Source organism: Diadema antillarum, unplaced genomic scaffold, assembly GCF_040938485.1.
Source record: "Diadema antillarum isolate AM-2024a unplaced genomic scaffold, OU_Dant_1.0 seq00001795_RagTag, whole genome shotgun sequence".
NCBI lineage: Eukaryota > Metazoa > Echinodermata > Echinoidea > Diadematoida > Diadematidae > Diadema > Diadema antillarum.
Window position 1 is genome coordinate 98,503 of NW_027272473.1, and position 25,005 is coordinate 123,507.

General features: G+C 40.0%; 1 protein-coding gene across 1 annotated transcript in view; it reads left to right on the forward strand.

Annotated features, from left to right (window-relative positions):
- LOC139712366 (zinc metalloproteinase nas-14-like) overlaps positions 1-25,005 on the forward strand; it is a 134,146-nt gene that overhangs the window by 86,212 nt on the left and 22,929 nt on the right. Inside the window, exons 3-4 of the mRNA XM_071624197.1 lie at positions 19,425-19,484; positions 24,334-24,416. Coding sequence (XP_071480298.1) covers positions 19,425-19,484; positions 24,334-24,416 — 143 coding nt within the window. The remainder of the gene's footprint in view (positions 1-19,424; positions 19,485-24,333; positions 24,417-25,005) is intronic.

Here is a 25,005-nt window from a genome sequence, read left to right on the forward strand (position 1 = left end):
ATATCCGGCGTAAGAGGAAGAGACATAGTATAGCAGAAAGGTGGAGAGGGTGTATCTTGGCTAGAATGATGAAGAGACTCTGTGGACTGGGAAAAGTCAAGTGCTTGGGGTGGTAGGGTTCGGTTCTGTCTACAGGCAGTGCTTTTTTTTTTCTTCACAAGAGTCTGTCTTATTTGAAGGAATTCGAATGCATCATAACGCATGTACAGCGAGAAAAGTAATGAGTGAGAAGATCTGGCAGTGCACAATGTCAGAAGTTTGTCGATCGTGCTGTTGTGTGTGTGTGTGTGTGTGTGTGTGTGTGTGTGTGTGTGTGTGTGTGTGTGTGTGTATGTTTCTTGAATGTGTTTTTGTTGTGCTTTACGCCCTCATTTTCATGGATATCTTGAATTAATGTCTCCGGTTTTTAAGAGGTATAACCTCGAGACAAAGCGCCCGCTGTCGTCAGTTCGTGTTTCTAACCTGTCGGCATTGAGATGTTCCCCTTTACGCTGAAAGACCGTTAAGGTTTTCCACAAAAGAACATGCCGTTCATGCCGTTATACAAATCAGTTTGTCCTCCCCAGTAATTGTTAACGCGTTGCCGACAAGGCGGAAAGCGATCGTGCGCGATAAAGCTGTGAGCGTGCTTGAAGTTAAAAGCTTCCCCATGATAAACTTGATTTGATTGCAGTACAACCACACCTTTTAAACTAAACCGCGCAAGTTCCGTGAAAAGGGGACATATGATAAGGAAATAATTTTTGTTTTAAGATTCCATCAGTTTCCCAGAAAATACAATGACAAATGTATAGATAGATTAGCTAAGTTGTGACGTCATTGGTTCGGAAGTTACTTGAATGTAAACCTTCACTATACATTTAAGCACTTGTGGAAGATAGGATCAAGTGAAAAGGAGCAGTTAACTCACATAATCGACATCCAGTTGCTGCTAACTGTTGTAATATGCTTGCCTCGATGACTTCGATAAAAGGTAAGGAGTTGTTGTTATACTATCGAGCAAAAAGCACGAGAGCTATGGAAACGATAGCATCACATTTTCGAATTTTACCTATTTCCAACTATACCAATTTAACTTTTTTTTTCGCTATAATTTTATCATACTAAAAGAATCAAATTTGTCTAATTTTGTATCCGCCTTTAATCATACTCAAATTATTTTGTTGGTGAGATTTTACTAATTTCACTTCCATGTTTCCTTTCACTCCCAATACGCAATATCCCAATATGCAATCAGCATACACGAGAAAAACAAGCATACAACAAGAAGAGTTGAGATTGAAATTTTGTTTGTTGATCTGCATTTTCCTAGACATCTTGTCATTTCGCTATACCAAGCCAATAAAAAGTTAATTTCCCCTCCTCTGATGGTATGAGACACATTAATGCGCGGGCGTCTGTGTGTTTAACTGTGTTAATCATTCGTACGCTATTTAGTCAGTAATAATTATGTGTGTTAGTCATTCGTACGTTATTTAGTCAATAATAATTATGAGTGTATAACTCGGTGTTTTGTGTTGCTTTTTTTATTTTTCGATGGCACGAGCAGTAAATGCACTATACCATTTTATTATGTACTCACAGTAGTTCTGTCAACACTAGAAAACGCCATCCAGGCGTGTCAACAACCTGCATGGCTTCCCACTTTGATGCGTGAACCGTAATGCCTGCTGACATTTTCAAGCTAGACCAAACAGCCGTATTTATTTCGGTGGCCTGTTTTGAGAAAAAGGGCTTTTTACACTTGTAAATTTTTGCTTAGCCCCGGACCAACGGTGGGGCTAAGGGGGGGGGGGGGGGGGGGGGGGGGCCTTAGCCCCATCGTTGGTACGGGACTATCCTTAGCCCACTTTCTGTTTACACTCGTTTTTGCCAAAGTGGGCTAGCCCCACCGATAGTACGGTACTATCTGGCCCTGCAAAATAGCAGGGGTTAGCACCGCAATTGCGGTGCCAAGCAAGTGAGTGTAAACAGAACGAAAAAATAATCCTGGGCTAAGCGACGGAGACGAAGTCCGACCCTCACTGACCAATCAGAAACGAGGCAATGAAGTGCTGCCGGTGCGTGCGTGTACGTGTACAGTACACAGCGTAATTATGAATATTCATGTGGTTTGGAAAGTCCGGGGCTAAGAAATACGAGTGTAAAAAGGTCAGTTTTCTCCTTAGCCCCGGACAAGAGATAGTACGGGACTAATTGGCGAGTGTAAAAAGCTGAAAAAATTGGTACGGGACTAACGATAGTCCTGGGTCAGAGAAAGTCCGGGGTTAAGAAACACAAGTGTAAAAAGCCCTTTAACGAAAGAAAATACAAACATGGCCACGCGATTTTAGCGCCAAAACATTGCTGATTCACGCGACACATCCCGTGTAAATTGAAAATTGCTGGCGAGGGCTGTGCGTCCTGATAAATATTGTTGATATCGGAGGCCTTACAGAGAAACAGAAAAAACGAAGAACAAAATGAGACATGGCCAGCCATGCAAGATTGTTTGGTCGGATTCCGACGGCAAAAATATTTTGCGACGTCATTGTCTCGACATAATTACGTGCCGTGCACTCAATTTGTTTTCATAAAATTGGTGATACTGCACTTGATATCATGGTAAGAAAACTGTAAAAAGAAAATCAACAATATCACAAATTAGCTTAAGAGACATATTAAGATAACCTAATGCACAAAAATGAACCTCAAATAGCCTGAATAAAATTATGTATACATACTCAAACAAAGGTACAAATACATGATTAAAACACAAATATGTTGATATTCTAGAACAAACGTATATCTAGTGGTGTAGCACAGACTTTTAGTGAATTTCAAGAAACTTGCATAAAAAACAAAGCTGGTACTAGGGCCTATAAACAAACAAGTTCCCTTCAAAACCAAAAGTGAAGAATTTTAGTCATTTGATTTGTGAAGCAATACATGAAATACCAAGCACGTATGTAATAAAAAAGTGTCATTGAAGTAAATGAACAGAGGAGACATGTATAAAGAATGTCAACTAAGACGTACTTAGGATATGTCTAAATCAGGGAGGTGTCTCACCTCCCTGGTCCAAACAAAGTAATGGAGCGAACTTATTATCCACACAAGCACACGTCCAACCCCACCCCCCACCCCCCCCCCCCCCCACACACACACAGAGACACAGGAATACCTGAATATAAGAACGACCCAAGTCCAAATTTGGTTATTGTCTTTGAAACCATTTACGAAGTCATGCAAATACAGATAATCATTCAAGTGACTGCTTTACATTCACATTTGCATGAATATTAAACATCCCAATAACTGGAAAGACTAAAAGCAGTAGGAAGTTATTGATACATCTCTATTTTTCCCAAATTTTCTCTAATGGACATGGGTCGTTCTTATATTCAGGTATTCATAGGTATATATGCATCCATACAAACCCAAACAAATTAAGCCAACAACACAGTAGGCCTACATGTCGTATCATGTTACGAGGCAACCGACATGCAATATTCAAGATGTCATTCATCTATTAAACTTAAAATCACATGTTATAGAAAGTACATGCATGTTGCCTATAATGTAGATTAAAAAGTTTAGTCGTATTTAAGGGGAAAAACCAATACAATAAGACTAAATATAATGCTAGAAGGTGCTTGATAGGAATACAAAAGATAACAGGTGATCAGTGGGCTTGGAAGAGAAGTCGTCTGTTTCGTTCACTGTTCATATAAGTACACTGGGGAGGATTTTTTTTTAAATGTGCCAGATTTACTGAATATTATTTCAACAACGTAAGTTCCACATGTTGGGTTACCGTAAATAAAAGTGTTTAGTTTTGAGTAAACAAACGTATTTGCTCAAACGATATGATGTGTAGACGCGTAGAGACTAATTAATATCAAAGGGCGATTTTCGGAGTACGTTTTGTAAGATACTGCAATATCCTTCGCTATCCCAAAGAGCACTTGCTGTATTTTTTTTTCAGTGATACTGTTTGCGAATTCTGAGATGTGGATTTATTGTACCCAAACAAGCAAATTTATGTGAAGTGAGCTAACAGGATGCGGGGGGGGGGGGGATTGAAATCGAGACATTCATCAAGCACCTCAAAGGAAAACTCCGGAGGATTTTCAGACTTTTATAACATTATTGGTTTCTCTGATCAAGGACCACAATTAATTCCGCAAATCTAAACGTGGAGCTGTCGATTTATGTACGGCATGATGTGAAATTATGAAAATCCCCTTTAAACCGTCATGTGAAGTTTTGATAACCAAGTATACCATTAATAATTTACCTACTTTCACAGATTGAAAATAGGTGAAGGAAACTGATGCCAGCTATTCCTCACATCACAACACTGTCGTGACGTTTCATACGAGACATTGACTGAAGAATAACCTCTTGGTCGGCGTTGCAAAAGACATAGAGAAAGGAGAAAAGGGGGGAAATACGAATATATCGTGATGCATATCTTGCGGTCATTGCACCTATTGTGTCGCATAACACCTAATAAAGCAACTTTTTTTTTTCTTTTCAGGCAGGTCGCAAAGAGGACATGATTTAAACACCTATGAACCTCCTTTCCTCTCCCCCCCCCCCCTACCTAAGGTTACGGAACCCTCGTCATTGGGGACTAGAGTCCCTTCCACATTTTCCTCTGGCGGATGAACAAGTTCGAAGAGCGTCTTGTTTTCACGTTCAAATTGGGAGTATCTCCGATACGCGCTTGGAATAGACTTTCCAAAAATACCCGACGCTCCTTCCTCTGCAAAATGAGCGATGTTGGACATAGTGTACCCCAGCCTGCCATACTGGAAGGCAGCAAGGAGACGCGTGGTGAAGTGAGGAGATCGACAAGGGGGTGCAACTCTTTAACCGTTAAAGGGATGGGCGTATAGTTTCGGTTGAGATGGGGGATTCAGGTTTTAACTTTTTTTTTGCGAGATAATTAAAAACCGCTTATGAAATTTGAAAGAACATACAATTCAAAGAGGAACTCAAAGTTTATTTGATGAAAACTAGTTTTCAAAATGGCTGAGGTATCAAAATATAAAGAATAAAGTGGTCCTGATAAAAGGTGAGCCCCATCTTTAATTAGGACCTCGGTTTTATTTTGTTTTGTTTTTTGATATCTCTGCTATTTCAAAACCAGGGTCATCAGTTAAACTCCGAATTCCTCTTAGAAATGTGTGCTCTTTAATATGTCATAAGAAGTTTCTCATTATCTCATAAAAAAGTCCAAAACCTGAAGCCCCATCTCAACCAAAACTATACCATCCTTTTAAGATTTAACAGATTGAACAGGGTTGTAGGCCTATCTCGTTTGACTGCGTTTAACATACGGACGTACGAGAAAAAATAAGGACAAAAAGAAGAAGGACAAAGGAGACCCAGGTTGGGGGGGGGGGGGGGATTAGTTTCGGTTTCAATTTATTTCATTTGTCTACTTGTAGAAATAATTTAAAAACAATTTGATCATGAAAATGACAAAATCAGAGACATCTAATCTTACTCATAACATATAATATATTATTATAGACATAGACAGGTACATGCAAGAAATAAACATTTTCGAGATTATATCAACTGATCAAGGTACAAGTGGAGAAGACCATCATCAATAAGCAGTGCAGTATACTTGACTGGGATGACGGAACTGATGAAAGGGGAAGAAAGAGAAGTATAGGCAGTGACCAAAATCTAATTACGAGGGTTGGAGAGGGAAAAAAAAAAGGAAAGAAGAAAACAAACGAGCTTCAGTAATGATGAAATTGCATGAAGAATGAAAAGATGGAGGAAGAGGAGAAAGTAATGTAAAAAAAAACACACAAAACAAAGAACACACCAATATTCCGTTAAGAGTTCGTGCGTTAAATGACCCGTTAGCATATATATACTGTAGCTCCATGGTATGCATAAGTATCTATACTGTAATAACCACAGTAAAACCAGACCTTTCCCTCAAACGTAATATTCTTTTATGATGGTTTTCAAAGGTTGTAACAACTTTATTACAACTATCGTCGTTGAATGGGTGTCTGCATTCGAGGCAGAAGATCTGATCTCCTGACAAGCTCCGATTAAGATATTGAATGCGCCGAGTCTTGTCAGGTCCAAGTGGGACCAGAAGCTTCACATGACACCATCTTTCCTTTTCACAGGAAGAGAGAAGGAAGAGTCTAATCTTGTGTCGACTTGCGTGAACCTCGTGGTGGCCGAAATTATTTTGGTTGAGCTATAAGTGTCAGTGAGAGTTTGCCTCAACAAGTCCTACTTCACGTTCAGAAATTGTGGGACCAATTTTGTGAGTGTCGTAGTGAACAGTTTTCTTTCTCGCTCGCAGCGTTTTGACATCGTTTATTTTGTTTATGTTTATGTGTCTGTGCATGGAGACGATCGCAGTACATCATATCCATGAAGTTGTAGTATGTGTGTGTATGTGTGTGTGTATGCTTGTATTGAAGAGGAGTAATCTGTATAATACAAATTACTCCTCCTCTATTAAACGTGTGAAAGTATAAACACATGGAACGCTATGATAACTTTCAAATCACCATCACTGTATAAAAGACAACTTTATCAAAGCATGGACTCGTGAAATTGAATCCGATGGGGTAACGATAGGTCGTATCGACAGAAACGATAAACAATGTAAATGCAGTTTTGAAATCGGAGATAATTATGAAATACAAAAGCAATGACAAGAGTGTCCCTTTCCACAAAGACCAAAGACACTGACTTAATATCGTCCGCACGACAATGAGGTTGTGCAAAATGGAGAGGGGAGGGGTAGCCAAAGAGAGAGAGAGGGCGGGGGGGGGGGGGGGGGGGGCAGGGGTGGTGTGGGGAACATCCCCGTCATGAAAGCACGAAGCGGTAATCGACAGGTGCTTGAAGTGTACGATAACGATTTGGTTAATTTCCTCAGCGTATGCATGGCCCAATCTATGTGATTATCTGTGTAGATAGCGTTGAAGTCAGACGTCCGTCTTCTCTTGACATGAACGATGTTGATGTGGATTGCGAGATCTCGCCAACTGTTCTTCGTGATATCCCCTTACTTCGTGATCCCTGGTGGTTCGATGTACTTTGTGGAATTTGTTCCAAGCAGATACATAAAAAACGCCAAACAAAATTAGAAGTCATACGAAGCAACGTATGGACAAATCAAATACCCAAATTATATGTTTTATTTTAATATTTGAAATACTAAGTGACGTCTTCTCGCGCTGGTAAAAGCAGCCGTTGCCAACTCATCTGTGTGCAACAAAAACGCACCTCCCCCCCCCCCCCACACACACACATACACACACAAAATGCGATTACATACTCTCTATAAAAAAAAAATCGAGTGAAAATATTCACTCTTAAAGGAGTGAATACAAAAAAGAGTGAAATTAGAGTGAAATTAGAGTGAAATTTAAGTGAAAATGTTCATTTTCACTCGTTTTGGAGTGACCTCAGGGATCACTCGAAGATTTTGGAGTGATCCCTGAGGTCACTCTAAAACGAGTGAAAATTAACATTTTCACTCCAAATTCACTCCAAATTCACTCTAAATTCACTCTTTTTTGTATTCACTCCTTTAAGAGTGAATATTTTCACTCGATCTTTTTTAGAGAGTAAGGCATGGATACGTACATGGGAACCACATGACAGAGTTGAAGGTCGTACAGCTTTCGGAACAACCAGCGAACTGCTTCAAAAAGAAATATTTCACAATGATTGATCAAGTGCATTGCTCTGCAAGGATCAACTAATTAAAAGACGGTGCGGTGTTTTACAATGATGTAGGTCTGTTCATGCTTTGTCTATTTCGCTTGTGGTTTCTTCTTGCAGATTTTCTTCTAGAGTAGGTCAGCCTGCAACGAGTAGTTAACAAAGAGAAGAGAGGTAGATAAAAGAAGTGGAGGAAAAATTCAGAAGGAAAGAAGAAGAAGAAGAAGAAGATTTTTTCTACTCTTGGATATGTAATTATGGAGAGTGGGTGCAAGGAAATGTGCACAATTGTCGCTTTCCGCTCCACTGAACAGCTCATAGTGGTGCTTGCGTGACAGTAATGTGCAAATTTGAGATCTCAATCAAGTTTCTTCCTTCGTCTTTTTATATGTTCGAAAACTGCACACGCGAGAGATATTATTGACATGATTGAGGAACCACGTGAATGTCAATGCGACTTGGCGATTGAAAGCGGATATTTGTCAGTATAATGGCAAGTGTATGGTGCGAAGTGAGTGGCTCTTGTCGCGTCAAACGACCCCGTTAAATAGAAGCGACCTCCCAGGCCGATTTCCTTCGAGTGTGGGGACTCGCCAGGAAAGGAGGTTTTACTATTGTGTATAGATTTCGAGCCAAAACTAAAACAAAGGGCGTCATCATTGATGTCATCATGTGGCGGCATCGCAGACGTTTCATTCATGAGGGAATCCTACTCTTTTAAAGAAATGTTTTGTTTTGTTTTTCAAGTAAAGTCACGCAAACACAACAGTCAAAGTATTTTCTCGTTAGCAAAATTTGTAATGAAAGTACGATGAGGGATTTCGTCATCCCCTCACAACTCTCCTATTGGTTTAGATATCGGTCACAATGATTGTGACGTCGCCCGCTTTATGCTATTCTCAACTGTGTTTGTTTGTTTGTTTGTGTGTGTGTGTATGTGTGTGTGTATGTGTGTGTGTGTGTGCGCGTGCGTGCATTATGTCTAGTCTTACTTTGTTATCATTTACGACTTCTTTGGACTGTCATTTTAAAATGCTACACGATAGTTTTCCACTCAACGTGCGGGTATGATTATGTATGCTTGAGAGTGGATGTGAATGTGTGAATAGTTTGTGTAAATTTATAGAAATTAATGCATAATGTGGGTGTATGCGTGTACGCTTGTATACGAATCATTTGTCGTTTTAGCAAATACAATGTACCCTGCATGTGTTTGCTTATTTTATTCCTGTTCCTTGAGATCCTTGTGGAGAAGAACTGAGATTTTGGTTTTGAGGGGGTTGACTTTCATCATTCGTCATGCTCGCTGAAGAATGTGAATTGAGATCCGTGATAGCAGCATAAGTTAAATTAATGTTATAACCTTTGACACCACTGCTACTCCCCCCCCCCCCCCGGTTTCCTCTGTCATTTTGGCAGTCTGTGCACTCACCTCATGGTAAGAACCATTCTTTGGGGCAGGGTGTTGTAAGAGCACACTTTTCTCCTTGCAGGAGCTCCCCCAGGTGGAGAGAAAGTTCATAATCTAGCCGAGATCTAAAGCCATGTCAAACCTCTTCTCTCACGGAATATCCTTTTCTGCTCGGATCTCGCAGGGAAAAGCGGATAGGAGACAACATCAGTAAGCGAAACATGACGCATGGTAGACATTACGATATCTCTAGCCTCTCTCCCAGCGGCGCGGCGAAGCAGGAATGCACTTACCTGGTGGGCTGATGTGAGATGGATGGATGGAATGGCAACTCCAGTTGGCTGGGATTGTGGCCAGTAATATCTGGTGATGGTGTCTCAAACTAGACGAACATTTTCCGAATTTTCTCAGCAGTCAGCTGGCAGTGTAGGTGGTTTACCGGGGGATGACAATGCCAGGAAATGCTGGAAGAAATTATATTAAGATCAAATATAGATAAACCTGGGATGTGTTTCTGATTTCCATCACACATTTACACTCCCACGTTCTCTGCCAAGAGTAAATCCAGGGTTAAGTCAATTCATCAACCCCTGGCAATATTCCTTTCTTGGCATCTACTCAAATTGGGTGGGGGAAAATATGCATTCTATTCAAGGCGATAATGCGAATCGCGGGACTCCTCCATTCTTTGGCTCAGTAGCGTGCCCTTGACCGAAGTTGATTTGTTTTCTTCTTCTTCAAATGATGTACATGTACTAGTTATGTCCTATAATAGAAAGATTAAATGTAAGAAACAACTGATAGCCATCATGGCCATTGTCACTGTGTATATTTTAATGGTAGGCCCAAATCAGAAGAATCTTCTGTTTGAATAGGTCCACATAGGGCCTGCATAATGACGCACGTGTTTTCTGTACACAGATTAGCAATGAGTCAACACAATATTTTTCCAGTGTCTATAGAATGATAAAACCATAAGCCTTGTTGATGCAAAATTAATTTAGGCGGTAAGGGGATGGTAATGGTAACATTAGAATTTCGGTCAGGACTTTGTGTATGGCCAGTGAATACGTACCTTAAGGCACATTTGTCTTACGGGAGAGAAAAGCAGATCGCGACATTGATCTCATAAGTTTACACATGATTATTACATGAAAAGATACAACAGCATTCTACTGGCATTAATGCTGTAGGCCCTATTATCAAATTGTCTTGTACACAAACTATATAGTTGCCCACGTTGTAAATACAAAGTTAAAACATAGTAATCATCCATCCCCATAGATATAAGAAAAACGTTATGTGTCGTTAACGATGTATCGACATTGAAGCAAAAGAGAGAGAAATTTAAAAAAAAAAAACTCTCCCTCTCGATCTGCCCCCTCTCGATCGTCTCTCTCCCTCTTCTGCTCTTGCCACTTGTCTGTGATTCAAATGACATTACATTTGTGATATCAGACAGAACTGCAAAATCATGACCAAAACTCAAGGTTAAACTGCTGCACGAGGCTGGCTCCTTAGGGGACTATTCTAACATTCACATCTCCGTGGGTATATTATGTTTCATGTAGTTTGCACGTGTCTTTTTGGCTCATTCAATGCATAACAAAACAGACAATGAACATGCAATCAATCAGCCAGTTCACCTATCCACCTGTCTGTTACTCAATAATTCAATCACTAAGCGGCCCATCAGAGATACGCAAAGGCAAACATATGAGTTTATACTTGAATCGCTTAAAGTGCAACTCCATTCCGTGTTCAATTCCAATCTTTAGTTACAGAAGGAAAGTATACGATGAGAATGATAATGACTTCATAAAAACATTGCAAGAAGTTACAAGTTAAACAAAATTGAGAGTTTCGCATGATTTATTAAAAAGTAACCGGTCGCGTCCAAATGATGTGCACATTAGATGAAGCAATCATAGTGTTGTCAATTTAAACTCTCCCATTGGCTGGCTTGGTTTGTACCCGAAGAAATTAAAACAAAATGATGATTTAGATTATGATGGAACAGGTAAAATTACCATCCCCCTCCCCCGAAATCTTTGCCGCTCTGTCATTGCAACTTCGATACTAGTAATCTGCTAAAGATGCTAGTAATCTTATTTTGCTGTTAACTTAGGGAAAAAGAAAAAAAAAACAGAGTGCAAGTTTCTCCGCTGAGAAATGGGTCATCTGTTAGCTGATGACGTCATCAACTCATTTACTCTGAATAATAGAATTGCAACAGCTTTGACTGATTCGTACGGGGTTTTTGTGTTCATTTTTCGATTCTAAATGAGACTTCGAGTTTTCCGTTTTTTGGGGTTTACTTTACGATGTAAAAAAAAAATGTGATACTGAACAGTGAAGGCTCCCTTGAAGTTACCGAATGCCGTCAATTACTACGGGAGTGTGGGAGTGACTGCTAGAACCAGTTTATCATGTGTCTGTAATGATGTGTGTGTTTTTGTTTTGTTTTGTTTTGTAACATTCTGTGTCGATTTTTTTCTCTCTCAAGCTTGCAAATACGCTTAGCAGGTGTATCAATAGAGAGTTCAGACGTTGTGAGTTTCCCGTGATGTGAAATGCCAGTCATTCTGATTGTATAAGCAGAGCAAATGTGAGGGTGTGGAGGAGGGGGGGGGGGGGGAGTTGGGAGTGATTGGGAGAGAGAGAAAGTCATTGCCAACAGTGATTGCATTACCAGCTCCGTCGTTTGTGTAGCGTCCTTGTCTCTTTTTATTTCATCCAATCGAGTTGTGAATGATGACATACAATTGACAGCAGACAAAGCTATAGAGAGGCAGGAGAGGCGATATCTTCATCACATCATCAGCTGATAAAGGGGAAAGTTGTTGAGGGCTGAAATTTGTTGGATAAGAGTCAGTTGTCGGTTTTACCCTGTTTCTGCTGCTGTTGTCTTTCCCTCTCTAAAATTCAGTAACTTATAGAAATGATAATTACAGCGATGCACGAATCGCTGACAATAGTAAAGGGACATTTTCTAAACTCAAATGTGGGTGCAGATTGTGCAGAAAAAAAAATCGTATCGAACACAATGACGAAGTTTGACAAAAATTTGAACAAGCCTTCCGAATGAATTTTCAACTCAAAGCTGTAGTTATCTTAAACTCCACGTGCCGTCTTCAGAGGAATGGAAGGCTACAACTAACCATGATATCTTGTTAGTGCCATGATATAAAGGAAAATTTCCTCCATCCTCACTTATATAATGAGTCTAATATTTCTGCATTCATTGAATGCACATAATTGCTGAGTTAATTTCCTTTTTAAGACGATAGGGTTTATCTTTGCACGGAAAAATCCGCCGATAACGCAAAAGCATATTAGTTCTCAAGTCCCAATCTTAAATTAGAAAACAGTTCGTGGTGACGGTGTTTAATTTGTTCTTGTTTCGCCTTTGAATTTATATTTCGTAACTCAGCTATCATAATGCGACACTTGACTTATTCACACTGTTATAATCAGCTGAAATGAGAATTGACGGTAGCCCAGTTGGGTGCTGTTCAGAGGTAGAAGTTTAAGTTTGCTCGGGATACACTCTGCAAATTTAGCTGGAGACTGAATACACGTAAAGTCACCAAAACCAAACACAACATGCTTCCCCACATTGTCGGAGAACATATTGATATTGGTTCCTATGTATCAGGGCGAAGTGATACCTTGACGTACCAATGTCAATAATGGTGGTTATGTGTATATAGGTACAACGCCATTGTCACGCAGAGTGTAAAACGAAATAACACAATTGTCCCCCTCCCCCATGCTTCCGGTGATCGCTCGCTATCTTCTCCTCTTTTTTTTAACCATTTTTTCACACGTGGCCTGCGGCATGCACACATGCAAACCGCAAAATAACGTCATTGTAGCAGAGCAAATACGTTGTAAATTGTGATATAATTGTACTCATACATTTTTTTTCCTAAAATTTATGAGGTCATTGTAATTGTCCAGACGAAGGAGCTAAGAATACCGTTCGAAAGCCGACAACTGTGATTACACATCACCTCAAGTAGAGTAATGCCATTATTCGTGTCAGTATTCATTAATGATGGAAGGCAACCGCATTATAGACCCGCATATATTATTTCAGACAGAAATAAGATGAAGAAGAAAAAGCACATTATGTATTAAAATACGCACACTCACACAGACACACCGCGTGCCCACACGCACACCCTCTCGCAAAAACACACAGCCGCCTGGCTGTAACATTGTCGCGGGGGTCTGCATCTGCTATTGGCAGGTATGCAAAATTAATGTCAATGGCTGACAGGATGTACGCGATTCTACTGAACTTTCAGATCCCTGGACTTTCCACTTCAATTTCAATTCAGCTTTTCTCTATGTCCATCTAATAAAAGTTAATAAAGTTAATACATGATACAAAGGAGAGAAATCATTTATTGTTTGACAGTATGTAATTGTTAAGTACAATTCATAAAGTGTGATACAAAAACTATGTACGAATGAATGACTTCAATATGCCTAACTGAAAGCACCGTTTGAGTGCGTGTATGTGATCTATCATATACTTCAATAAAGAGAAAATGAAATACTTTCTTTCAGGACTCAGCGAAATTCCTTGCAGTCGTAAGTGTGCTCGCGGTTGAAGCTTATCAAGCGTGTAGCAAGGCATCTCCGCTACATGATATCAAACTACCAGGAGCAACGACCCTGCGTATTACTGATGAATATTTTCCGAACTTTGCTGTCACAGTATGTTCAAGAACTCGATCTCGTGTTCATCCGGGACCGCCTCTAAAAGGCTTCGGATCTCTTCAGTCGAAATTGCGATCGCTGTGGATCCTGTCAGCTGCAGGCGGCAGTGCGCAAGTAGGCCTACACACCGGTCAACTTTGAGTGACCTTTGACTGACTTTAATCCACCCAGATCGTTGTCCTGGGATATTGACCTCGCCCAAGGAAAGTCGATTTGGACAGGCTGAGAGCTGAATCGCCCACGAGTTCATGCTTTCAGGCCGTATCATCGTTATGTACATTGATTTATCTCTTCGCTTGCTGGAGAGCAGTTGGAGACAGGGTCAAATGGGAGGAGATGAGTGGTGGACGGGAGATGTTCTCGAATACTAGTATACTATAGAAGCAGGTTGTAACAGATTATCAAAATATTGATATATTAATTTATTTGATTTCTATTTTGCTTTCCTCCGATAGACAAATCATGTAAAATACTTAAAGACGTAAGATTATGTCTGAATAGACAAAATACATATTCATTTCAAGAATACTATGCCCGAAGTGCACGTTTAAATCAGAAAGCTCGTGAGATGTAGGCGTAGCCTATATTGAGTGGCAGAAAGCAAGCGAAATGCAGTGAGAACAGTGAGCGCCGACTTTCGTCACACCTCCCTGGTTCAGCGTAACAATGTACAAATATAACCACTTGCATAACGCCTTTGTTTACATATCCGGCTGATGTCCCTCAAGATAATGTCACTACTATACTTCCTGTTTTAATCTCCTATTGGCTGGAATACTTCCAAAGTTTTTGTGGTAAGATGATGAAGAATCAATCACAAAGAGCTTTTTATTTCACTGCTGAGCGCGCATGCAGTTCGGCTGTGGATATGACACATATTTTTCACAAATCCCACTCCTACCTTCAGTCAGAAATTGGCAAATATTCAAAAAAGGTTTGTGGGAAATCACTGCATGGACCACCTGTAATATTTGCAGAGGTGTGGTCCCGTGGTTGGTTGTATGCTTGACTAGTCATCGGTCGATCGTCACTGCACTTGTCCCTGGATCGAGTTTGGCCATGACTTTGGTTCCATGCATGGACGCGACAACTGTCCTCAGTGAGGCTCTTCTCTCCATCCCACCCTCCCCCCCCCCCCTCTCTCCCTCTACTCTCTTTCCTTCTCCATTTCTGTCTCTTCTCCGGTGTCTTCCAAGTAGATACCAGGGAGGTGGAAGTTCTCTCTTCCACCTCCCTGATTATACTGGAGCCTGCAAACGCTTAAAAAATTCAAGGAAACTCGAACTTCCGGGCAAGAATGAATCACTTCGTTGCAACATGGATTTGTTGTATCAGTTGTCAATATCAGGAGAGACCATTGTAGGTCACGAGAGCAAAAACAGATTGAATACATACACAAATAGTTTAGTAGTGGGAATTGTCATGACGGTCAGCTTGCAACGTAGGCTTTGGTTGAGGTTAATGTGTATAACGTGGAGGCTCGCCAGATGTCCAGGCCTATTTTCAAGATAATGTATAGGCCTACATCCGTACTCTACATTTACCAGAGGCAATGTGACATGTCGAGCGTTCTTGTCGTACCTGTTCATGACAGTGTTTATCTTGATAAGTAGATAGTTTTGCCCCTCTGCCCATAGTCTTCCCAGGCTCCTACCTCCCCTGTCTTCCTCTTCATTCTCCTTCGTCACAATTTCTTTCTTTACCTCGCTTGGTTGGGAGTTCTTTGAATCGATGACTATCACTCGAAAGCAATTACTGCTTGTCGAAACCCACGTGGAAGTGAAGGAAATTGGCGTAAGTGCATTCATTACGAGTTTGATTCCACGCGGGTGTCTCTGCGCTGACGAGGGCGGGGACTAGTAGTCCGGTGAGATTTGTATGCATGTGGCGAGCAAAATCTCCATCAATATCTCGACTCGGGCGATGACACTCAAGAGAAAGTTCAAACTCGGGATGGCCTTCTATGGGTCCACAGCAATCGCGTGCTGCGTTCTGCCTCACCTTCTGCGGTTCCTCGCAGAAGACCAGACATCCCTCATCCATTGCTATTATCTGTCTTTGCTCGATCATGGGCCTGGCTAGATTATGGTGAGATTCCACCTAATTACGAATAGAGTAGAAACCAACCAACCAACCAACCAACCAACAAACAAACAAACAAACAAACAAACAAACAAACAAACAAACAACCAACCAAACAAAAACAAAAGACAATAAGAACATAGAGAGAACAATAGCATTCAAAATCGTGTGTCCCTTGTGTCAATCGACACGTTAGCACCCGGCCAGGGGAATTCACGAGTTTCAACAGTACTTACACTTCTCATCCGTTTCTTGTCAACTCACTTTTTTATCACATATTCAATGATATTCTTTCATTTCTTTCTCTGTTTCATCATTTTCGCTCGGTTTCATCAGAATGACCGGTGAAGTCATGCTGGCTCGAATATACGCACCATTCAACGCCAGGTTGGGATATAATTCTTCTGTAACTAAGCCATTGCCGCGCCGCCAAGGACAAGATTTCGCCAAAAGTGTGACACTGGAAGGCCAATGTTAGATTTTACGCGTCAACAGAAAATATTTTCTCTCCCCCCGGTGCTATTTTCATACCGCAAACATTATAAGTAGACCACGTCCCTCGCCGAAGCTGAATGATATCACACCTGCCGGTCCTTGACCGACTCGCACATCTCGTACGAAGAATAACGCTGCATGCCTGCAGTATTCTTCGAGATCCCTATTCTGTCTTTGCCACTTCCTCTTGCCCCCCCCCCCTCCTTTTTTTTTTCTTACTTTTTTTTTTCTGTGTGTCCGTATGTGTTACGAGACAAGTTGTATATTCGCTTTCAGGAGGGCCTGTTCAACTGTCATCTCTGTTCTCGCCTCCTCTGTACGTTAATAGTTTAAGGCATACTGATGGAATGTTGTTATAAACTTCCCACCGCCAACCCAGTGCTCTGTGAATTTACTCTTTTAGATGAAAATATCATACTTAATTGTTCCGCCTCCTACTTTTAACATTTGCTATCAAAGCCAGCGTGACAATAATCTCGTAACATTGCCTTTTAAAGCGAAATGTTCAGAGGAACCCCCTATTTTATTCTTCTGGACTGTGTTTTTCATTTGTACAAGAACCTTGTGGGTGAAGTATCGTAAAATGTTAAAGTGTAATTACACTCCCTCTTAAAGTTGATTGCGTCCTCCATAGTATCTCCCTATCATTCCTTCCATGCTTTATATCCTTTCCTATAAGAGAACTGCCTCGTGTTTGTGTGTCTCTGTGTGTGTGTGTGTGTTTATGTGTGTGCATGTTGTCTTCCTTTTTCTTTCTTTCTTTTTTTAGGCAATCGGCCTTTGTTTTGTTTGTTAAAAGATTATTGATATGGTTCATGAAGGGACTGCCAATCTCAAGCTCTGCTCATCAGAAGTACCCTCCATTTCCAACTACTTTGTTTTGATACAGTTATAAAAGTCACAGTACTATAGTTGTATTTCCGTTCATATAAGTAGTTTCCTTTATCATAATGTTACACTGACTTTGTATAACTATATTAATGTTACACTGTAAGTGTATTTTTGTCGGAAACAATATAAGTGAAATGAAATGAAATAAATAAACAATTAGGCCAGCAACTGGATAAAAGTTGTATGAATCTGATATGGAAGAAGAAAGTTGTTAGGCATTTTGCATAAGTACTGAGAAGTGAGTATGCGCCTACCGAAATCATGCACTGTGGATGCGGTGATAGTGTCATTGCATGCCTTATATCCATTCACCTAAACACAAACCATCTTTTACAGCGTTCTGAATTGGCGCGCAATCAAAGAGTTCCGTTCTTCGCTTCGTCATTTTGTTGTTTTGCTGTAACCTAGTAATCATGATATGTCTGTCGAGTGAAAGTGATGCAGGTGCTAATTTTTTTTTTTTTACCAAAATGACGATGGGAGGGTGTTAGTGCCATCATCACCCAGCTTCTTTGTAAGTGGTTGCGACCAATACAATCGAAATACGCCATGTGGAACTAAAATCCTAAAACTTTTTGAACATGTGACTGATTCTTGTAAAACTACACTGTGATTCTTATCTGTTGATTTCACTCTCATTACCTAAGTCATGTTTTACATTTGGTGTGGAAGTGCACTGTACATTGGGAAAGAGCGAGACGTACGAAAACCACAGTCGTTTCCCATAGTTCATGAAGATGCAATTGGATTGAATTGAATTGAATTGAATTGAATTGAATTGAATCGATTTGATTTGATTTGAATTGATTTGATTTGATTTGAATTGAACTGAATGGAATTAATTGAATTAAATTGAACTGAACTGGATTGAAATGAAACCAGCTGAACTAAAATGATTTAAATATATTTTTATTTAATGCAGCCCAACTGATTCAATACGAATTGAATCTGACTAAAACAGGAATATGGATAGGCCCTATGTTTTTCATTTCAGGCAGGGTGGTCTCTCAGTGTTTCCGTTGTTGAGTCCAAACGTAAAATATGAATGTATGAATGTGTACAAACGGAAGAAGCACAGTCTAGGAAGAACTTCCTTAGCAGCTCTCCACCCCTTTTCACGTCAAATTCATACACCACATGAATGATATCACGCAGGCCGTCTTTACCCAGGGTATAACCTCAGCTAACCTCTAGCTCTGCCCTGCCATTGTCGTAAAAAATTGAATGAGTTACAGTATTGAAAGAATGAGCACATTATCTCCCGAATGATAAATGGACTTGTTACCTTCGAGTACTATTTGAATGCCCCGCCCTTCCTGCAACGGGGTTGTCAAGATGAGTTCTATAGCGGAAAATCTCGCTCACACAAATTATTGAACTACTGCCATACACTGTTCGATACCGATGAGATGGCGCTGCTCCGCCTACTGAAAGAGCTTCCCAGCAGCACCGCGACAAAACTTGATGATACCAACGCACTTTTTTGAGTGCCATGTTTCTCTTCCGTCATATGTTTAAAGGGATGGTATAGTATTGATTTGACGTTGAGGATTCAGCTTTCGGTACATAGATACCCCTTAACGAAATGTTAAAGAGCTTATAATTCTAAGAGGAATTCAAAGCTTACTTGATAAAAATCGGGTTTGAAATAGCTGAGACATCCAAAAACAAAGGAAAACAAAGCCACTCTAATAAAATGTTGGTCCCACCCTTCAATAGAATCCCTTTGTTTTGGATATCTCAGCTATTTCAAAACCAATTTTCGTCGCATAAACTTTGAATTCCTCTCAGAATGATATGCTCTTTCATATTTCACATGAGATGTCTTACAATGTATCTAAAACAACAACAACAACATTACTGTCATCAAAAGAAGTCGGAAACCTGAAGCCCCATCTTAATCAAAACTGTATCATCCCTTTAAGATTCTAAAAGGGATCCGCAACACACATACGTCGCGAACACCTTCAAATTATTGTCCATGAAGTCCCTCCAGTACATGCCATCATAATGAAAATCAGCGCATGATATTATTATGATTATTGAGCGTCATATCTGTAGAGCAGATATCAAATAAATTGTTTTATGTGTTCTCAATTCATTCGTGCAGTGGAGGCCGTTCTTGAAGGAATGATGGATATCTTGTTTGAAAACCAAGACTACGACAGAGGTGAGTTTAAAATTATTATAATCGTCATCTTTGCAAGGCTAACAACATTCTCTGTTTCTGGTATAACATGGTTACGGTGTATCCTTCTGTCATTCTTACTCCTCTTTAGTACTAATTTCTCTCTTTTATGGCCGGGGTTAAGGTGACAACAATTCAATGGTCTTTGCACTGATGATATCAATGAATGTATACCGTTTGGCAGGAAATGCAGGAATTATTTAATCTATCAACAGAAGCATGACAAGGTTGCGAGGTATTGTTTCTGTAGTTGCATACTGCAATGAGATTATGAGAAGCTTACAGAAACACTAACTCATGAAACTGGTGCCAACTTAAGTAATACTCTTACCAGTCATAATAATGAATTAATACTAATGAAGGATTGAATTATAACGGTACTTCTAATACAGCTGATTAAGTTGTCAGACACACGTGTATTTTCAGCCTGACCGCAATGAGATGTTAATAAATAAATGAGACGTATCAGGAACATTTCCCCGAAGACGATTACTCTCGGTTAAATACTGGCTAGTGATAAGGTTAGAGTAAAGATTAGGGTTAGAGTTATGTTTAGGGTGAGGGGAAGAGTCTGGGGTCATTTTTTTTTTCAGGGGACAAACTGTCCTAGAACCATACATGTTTTATATGTGTGTGTGTGTGTGTGTGTGTGTGTGTGTGTGTGTGTGTGTGTGTGTGTGTGTGTGTGTGTATGTGTGTGTAATATAGTTGAACGCAGGTGCAATAATTCATGAAATGCGTGAAGGCATTTTTTTTTTCTTGAGAAAAAGTGATTGGGAACATAGCATTTTGACAATACTGTTCCAGACTGTTACCTTCCACGTAAATAAAATTATGATATCACTAGTTATGAATGATGGAGCAAAGTGGGAGAAAAGAGAGGGTTTAGAGGAAAGGAGAAAAAGAGAAGGAGAGGGACGGATAGAGAAAGGGGAAGGGGAGGGAAAACGAGACCAAATTTTTATGGACTCTTTGACCAGGGAGGCTCCCTGCTTTGACTGAACGGAACCGTTCTCAGCTGCTCACTTATCGAGAGCCTTTGACCCGGATCTCGGGCGTGGCTTCCGGGCAAGTTATGTCTATCCGCCTCCCACTGTCGTGCTCGCTGATCGCGTCCTATGTCTGTGTTTCGAAAACTATTTCTCCCTGCAAGTTAAACATTGTGTCAGTGATCATAACGATAATAATAATAAGGTCTTATTTACCCGGGGTAGCCTCTTCAGTGTTGCCACTGCTCTACCAGAGGGCCCTGCTATTATTATTACCCTAGCGTTGCCAGGTACCCATTTATACACCTGGGTCGAGAGGGACATGGTGGGTGAAAACATCTTGTCCAAGGACGTAAGCACTGGGCGGGATTCGAACTCGGGTCCGCCGAACGGTAGACGGTAGTCGGGAGTCTTATCCATTATGCCACAGCGCCCCCATGACAACCCTCTAGAGCAACCCATAGAAATAACATCAGAAAGAAGCAAACCTATCCATGCTTTGTACGTGGTGTTGAAAAGGGATGGTTCAAATAGATGGCAGTATCAAGGCCTCCATAATTTTATAGGCAAATTTAATAATTAAACCAATTTGAACAAGTATGTTTGCATGTCACCGACAATAATCGTTGACGTCATGATTATGTTGAGTGAATACAAAGATATGTCATGGATGAACTGGCATATTTCAGGTTTGACATACACCATGCATAACCAAGTACGCAGCGACAAAGACGAAAATGTCACTGAAAACAATGTGAGGATAAACATGGAGTATGTGGTCGCCACCAACCATGAAGTCCATGTACAACCACGCCGTGTATCATATGGGTCATGCATGACCAAGGTAAATCATGGCCCCATCGCACACACATTTCAGAATATATTATTCAAAGTGTTGATCCTGATCTATTTAATTGGTGGTAGATAGAAACGTGACACTGATTGAGGAATATTCTGCAGAATTTTAATGAAGATCTGTTAAAGATTAGGGGCTATACTAAGCTACTGATACTACTACAACTACTACAACTAATAGTAATAATAATGATAATAATAATAATAACAGTCAAAATATTTATAATAATGGCAATCATCTTCTTCATTATCATCATCATCAGAAAACATCATTATCAACATCAGCATCATAATAATTATGGTCTTCTTTATCCAGGTAGCACCTTTAGTGTTGTTAACTATTGTATAGTTATATAGTTTTACTAGGTAGCCTACCCATTTACACACCTAAGTCGAGAGGGACATGATGGGTAAAAGAATCTTGTCCAAATACGTAAGCACTGGACTGGATTCAGACTTTTGCCCTTCGAGTGAAAGTCAGGGGTTTTATCCACTATGCCACAGCAATCTTTATTTCCAACTATCCACTCATTATACCGTGGTCATTCATTCGTGGTCTGCGAATACGAAGGCAATTTGGCTGACAGATGAATAGAATGACTGAGATTTCTGGAGACATTCAAAAGGTACACTCTAAGAAAATGTGGCTCAACTTTGCACCTTTCAGTCTTCCTGTACTGGTGTCACACACTGCGGACACCTTTACGGGTGCAAATTTGCACCTTTCAGACCAGAAAGGTGCACAGTTGCTTCTTTAAAGGTCGACATCTGGTCTGAAAAGTGCAAAGTAGCACCCGTAAAGGTTAAAGGTGCAAAGTTGAATCTTGTATTCACTCTGATCACGGATGTACTCCGACTATCTCTCCTCTCTCTCTCTCTCTCTCTCTCTTTCTCTCTCTTTGTCTCTGCTTATCTCTCTTTGTTATGTTCATCTTTTGCAGCAATTTCTGTCCTAGACAATAGGTGCTAGATAACAAGATAAAGATATGGAATTTATATGTTGGGATGTTTAGAGAAAATGTGTTTTAATTCTATCAAAAGACGTGCGAATATGACACACACACACACACACACACACACATGCACACATGATGTCATTAATTACCATAATTATCTTGATTTCGCATAAAAAAGGTAGAGCCAAATCATTGGAATCTCGTTATTTTCGTCATTCACTTGAAATTGAACGCATTTTGGGAAGATGACCACGCTCGGTAGACAAGCAAATCAATGTCGCAAATCCTAAGATTGTAAAGCTTTATAAAGACATGCCATCATTTTGGAACAGTAGGCCTACTCACATAATTGATCATTTTTATACATCAATACCTGCGATGCGGAATCTTTGTATGCTTTGAAACGCAACGTTTTGGTGAGTCGAAAGGAATGTACGTGATCAGCTTCAGACCGGAATTTGATTTGTTGGTGGCCAGAAAGTAATCATAAAGTTATTCTTTTTTTTCTCAGCGTCAGTCCGATTGTGAGGGGGAAGATACTCCTGTTGATTGTCTTATCTCTGTCGAAGTCCAGCATAACTCAATTATGTATCTCATTTAGAATTGAGCTTTATTGGACAGCGGTGGATCTCTGCGAGTGATCCCCTCTGTATTTACTCGCTCAAGAGGTTACCCGGTCAGTCAAGTCAGTCAATCAGTCAGTCAAATCGCGGCCCACGTGCGGGCGGTATACGTATTCTTGGCAAGCTGATGGAGCGAGGCCGCTGATTTTCTGCTGGAAATTGAGCATGATTGAAAAGAAAATCGTCTAATCCCTGCCTCATTTCTATTTCTGAGTTTTCTTGGCCTTTACCTCGAGCCAGAAAATCGTGGGCTGGAGCAGGAAAGACATGCCTCGGTGCATTGGAGAGTTCAATTCTCAGAAGGGTTCCACGAGTGCCCGCCGTGTAAAGAAAGACGCACACAATCATGACAATAGCAACAAAAAGCAAGAAAAAAAAGATCAAAGGGATCGTATAGTTTTGGTTGAGACCTAATTTCAGGTTTTTAACATTTTTTTGGTGAGATAATGAGAAACCTCTTTTGACATATGAAAGAGCATGTAATTCTATGAGGAATTCAACGTTTATTTGATGAAAATTGGTTTTGAAATGGCTGGGATATCCAAAAAAAAGCGATTCTGATAAAGTGTGGGACCCACACTTTATTGCGATCGCTTTGTTTTACTTTGTTTTTGGATGTTTCAGTCATTCCAAACCCGATTTTCATCAAGTAAACTTTGAATTCCTCTTAGAATGGTATACTCTGTACTATATCATAAGTGTTTTCTTGGTATCTCGCAAAATTTTAAAAGCCTAATTTTCATCTCCACCAATACTGTACCTTGAAGACAATTGTACACGGAGAAAAAAAAAAGAGGGTGGGGTAATCAGGAGGCGACAGATTTTACTTAGGCTCTTGATGTATACATTTTGTAACTGGAATAAAAATTGGTGGAGAACAGACTTGTATTAGTCTTTATTACCATTTGCTTTGAAATTGGTGTGCATTATCTCTTTTTAGATCTGAATAGTTATCAATTTGATTAACAAAGACATGGCAGGGAAACATGCAAGTAGTTTAAAGGATGGCGTATTCCATTGTCTTTTACTTTAGCTGTGATTGACAGATGATGTCACCGGCAAAATCTTGGTGTGGAAGGTTTTTTTTTTTTTGGGGGGGGGGGGGCGTATCTAAGTAATCTGAAAAAAAAAAAACAGTAGTAGAAGAAAATATATGCCACATGATATTTAGATATTCCTGTGATCATATATGTGACGATCAGGGTATTATGAATCAATACAAGTCAACCATGCATTTACATTCATTGTAGCACCATATTAAATACGCACCGTGATGGTATATTACAATAAACACAATTATACTTTGACTCGAACAATTTTGGCTATTTATTAACTTCTTTCCTCGTGATGTGAACAAAATTCTGTGATTCATATCTCGGTTTATTCCACTCCTTCTTTGTCCGAACAGAGGGGAGTAAAATCGGCAAGCACGGTCATCTTATCGACGGAGATATCTACGTGGAGGATCTTGAGGAGCATGAAAGCAAGAGGGTAAAACATGCCAAATATGATAAAAGGAGACCTCCGGATGATTTTCAGACTTTTTCATTTAAACAACTATAAATTAGTTAGCCTATTATTGAGGACATAGTTTCAGAATTTGTGATAATTGGGATGAAGAATAAGAATGTTTTCAAAATTTGGATCAAATTGCAATGAACAAGGATGATGACATGGCAGAGTCACCATAAGAATGCATGAGTTGGGGCTCAAGGAAGCAGAACAATAGAAGAAGGCATGCATAGATTATACACAGGTGAACTCACAAGCAAGCGGTAGTGTAATGGAATTGAACTGCTACATTTTTGAAATATGTGAACCTCCTATGTCATCATCCTTGTTCAGTGTAATTTGTTTAAGGTTTTTCAAAGTATTGTTTCTCTGCTCAATAACCACACTAAATTCTACAAATCTATACATGGAGTTGCTGATTTATGTACTACATGATGTGGAATTATGAAAATCATCTGGAATGTCCCTTTAAGGCGAAATGGTGTAGTCCTTTAACACTTCCTTCATTTTTCATGAGCTAATTTTTCCCTTCGATTTCTTTTATTTATCTTGGACTACTTGTCTTCTC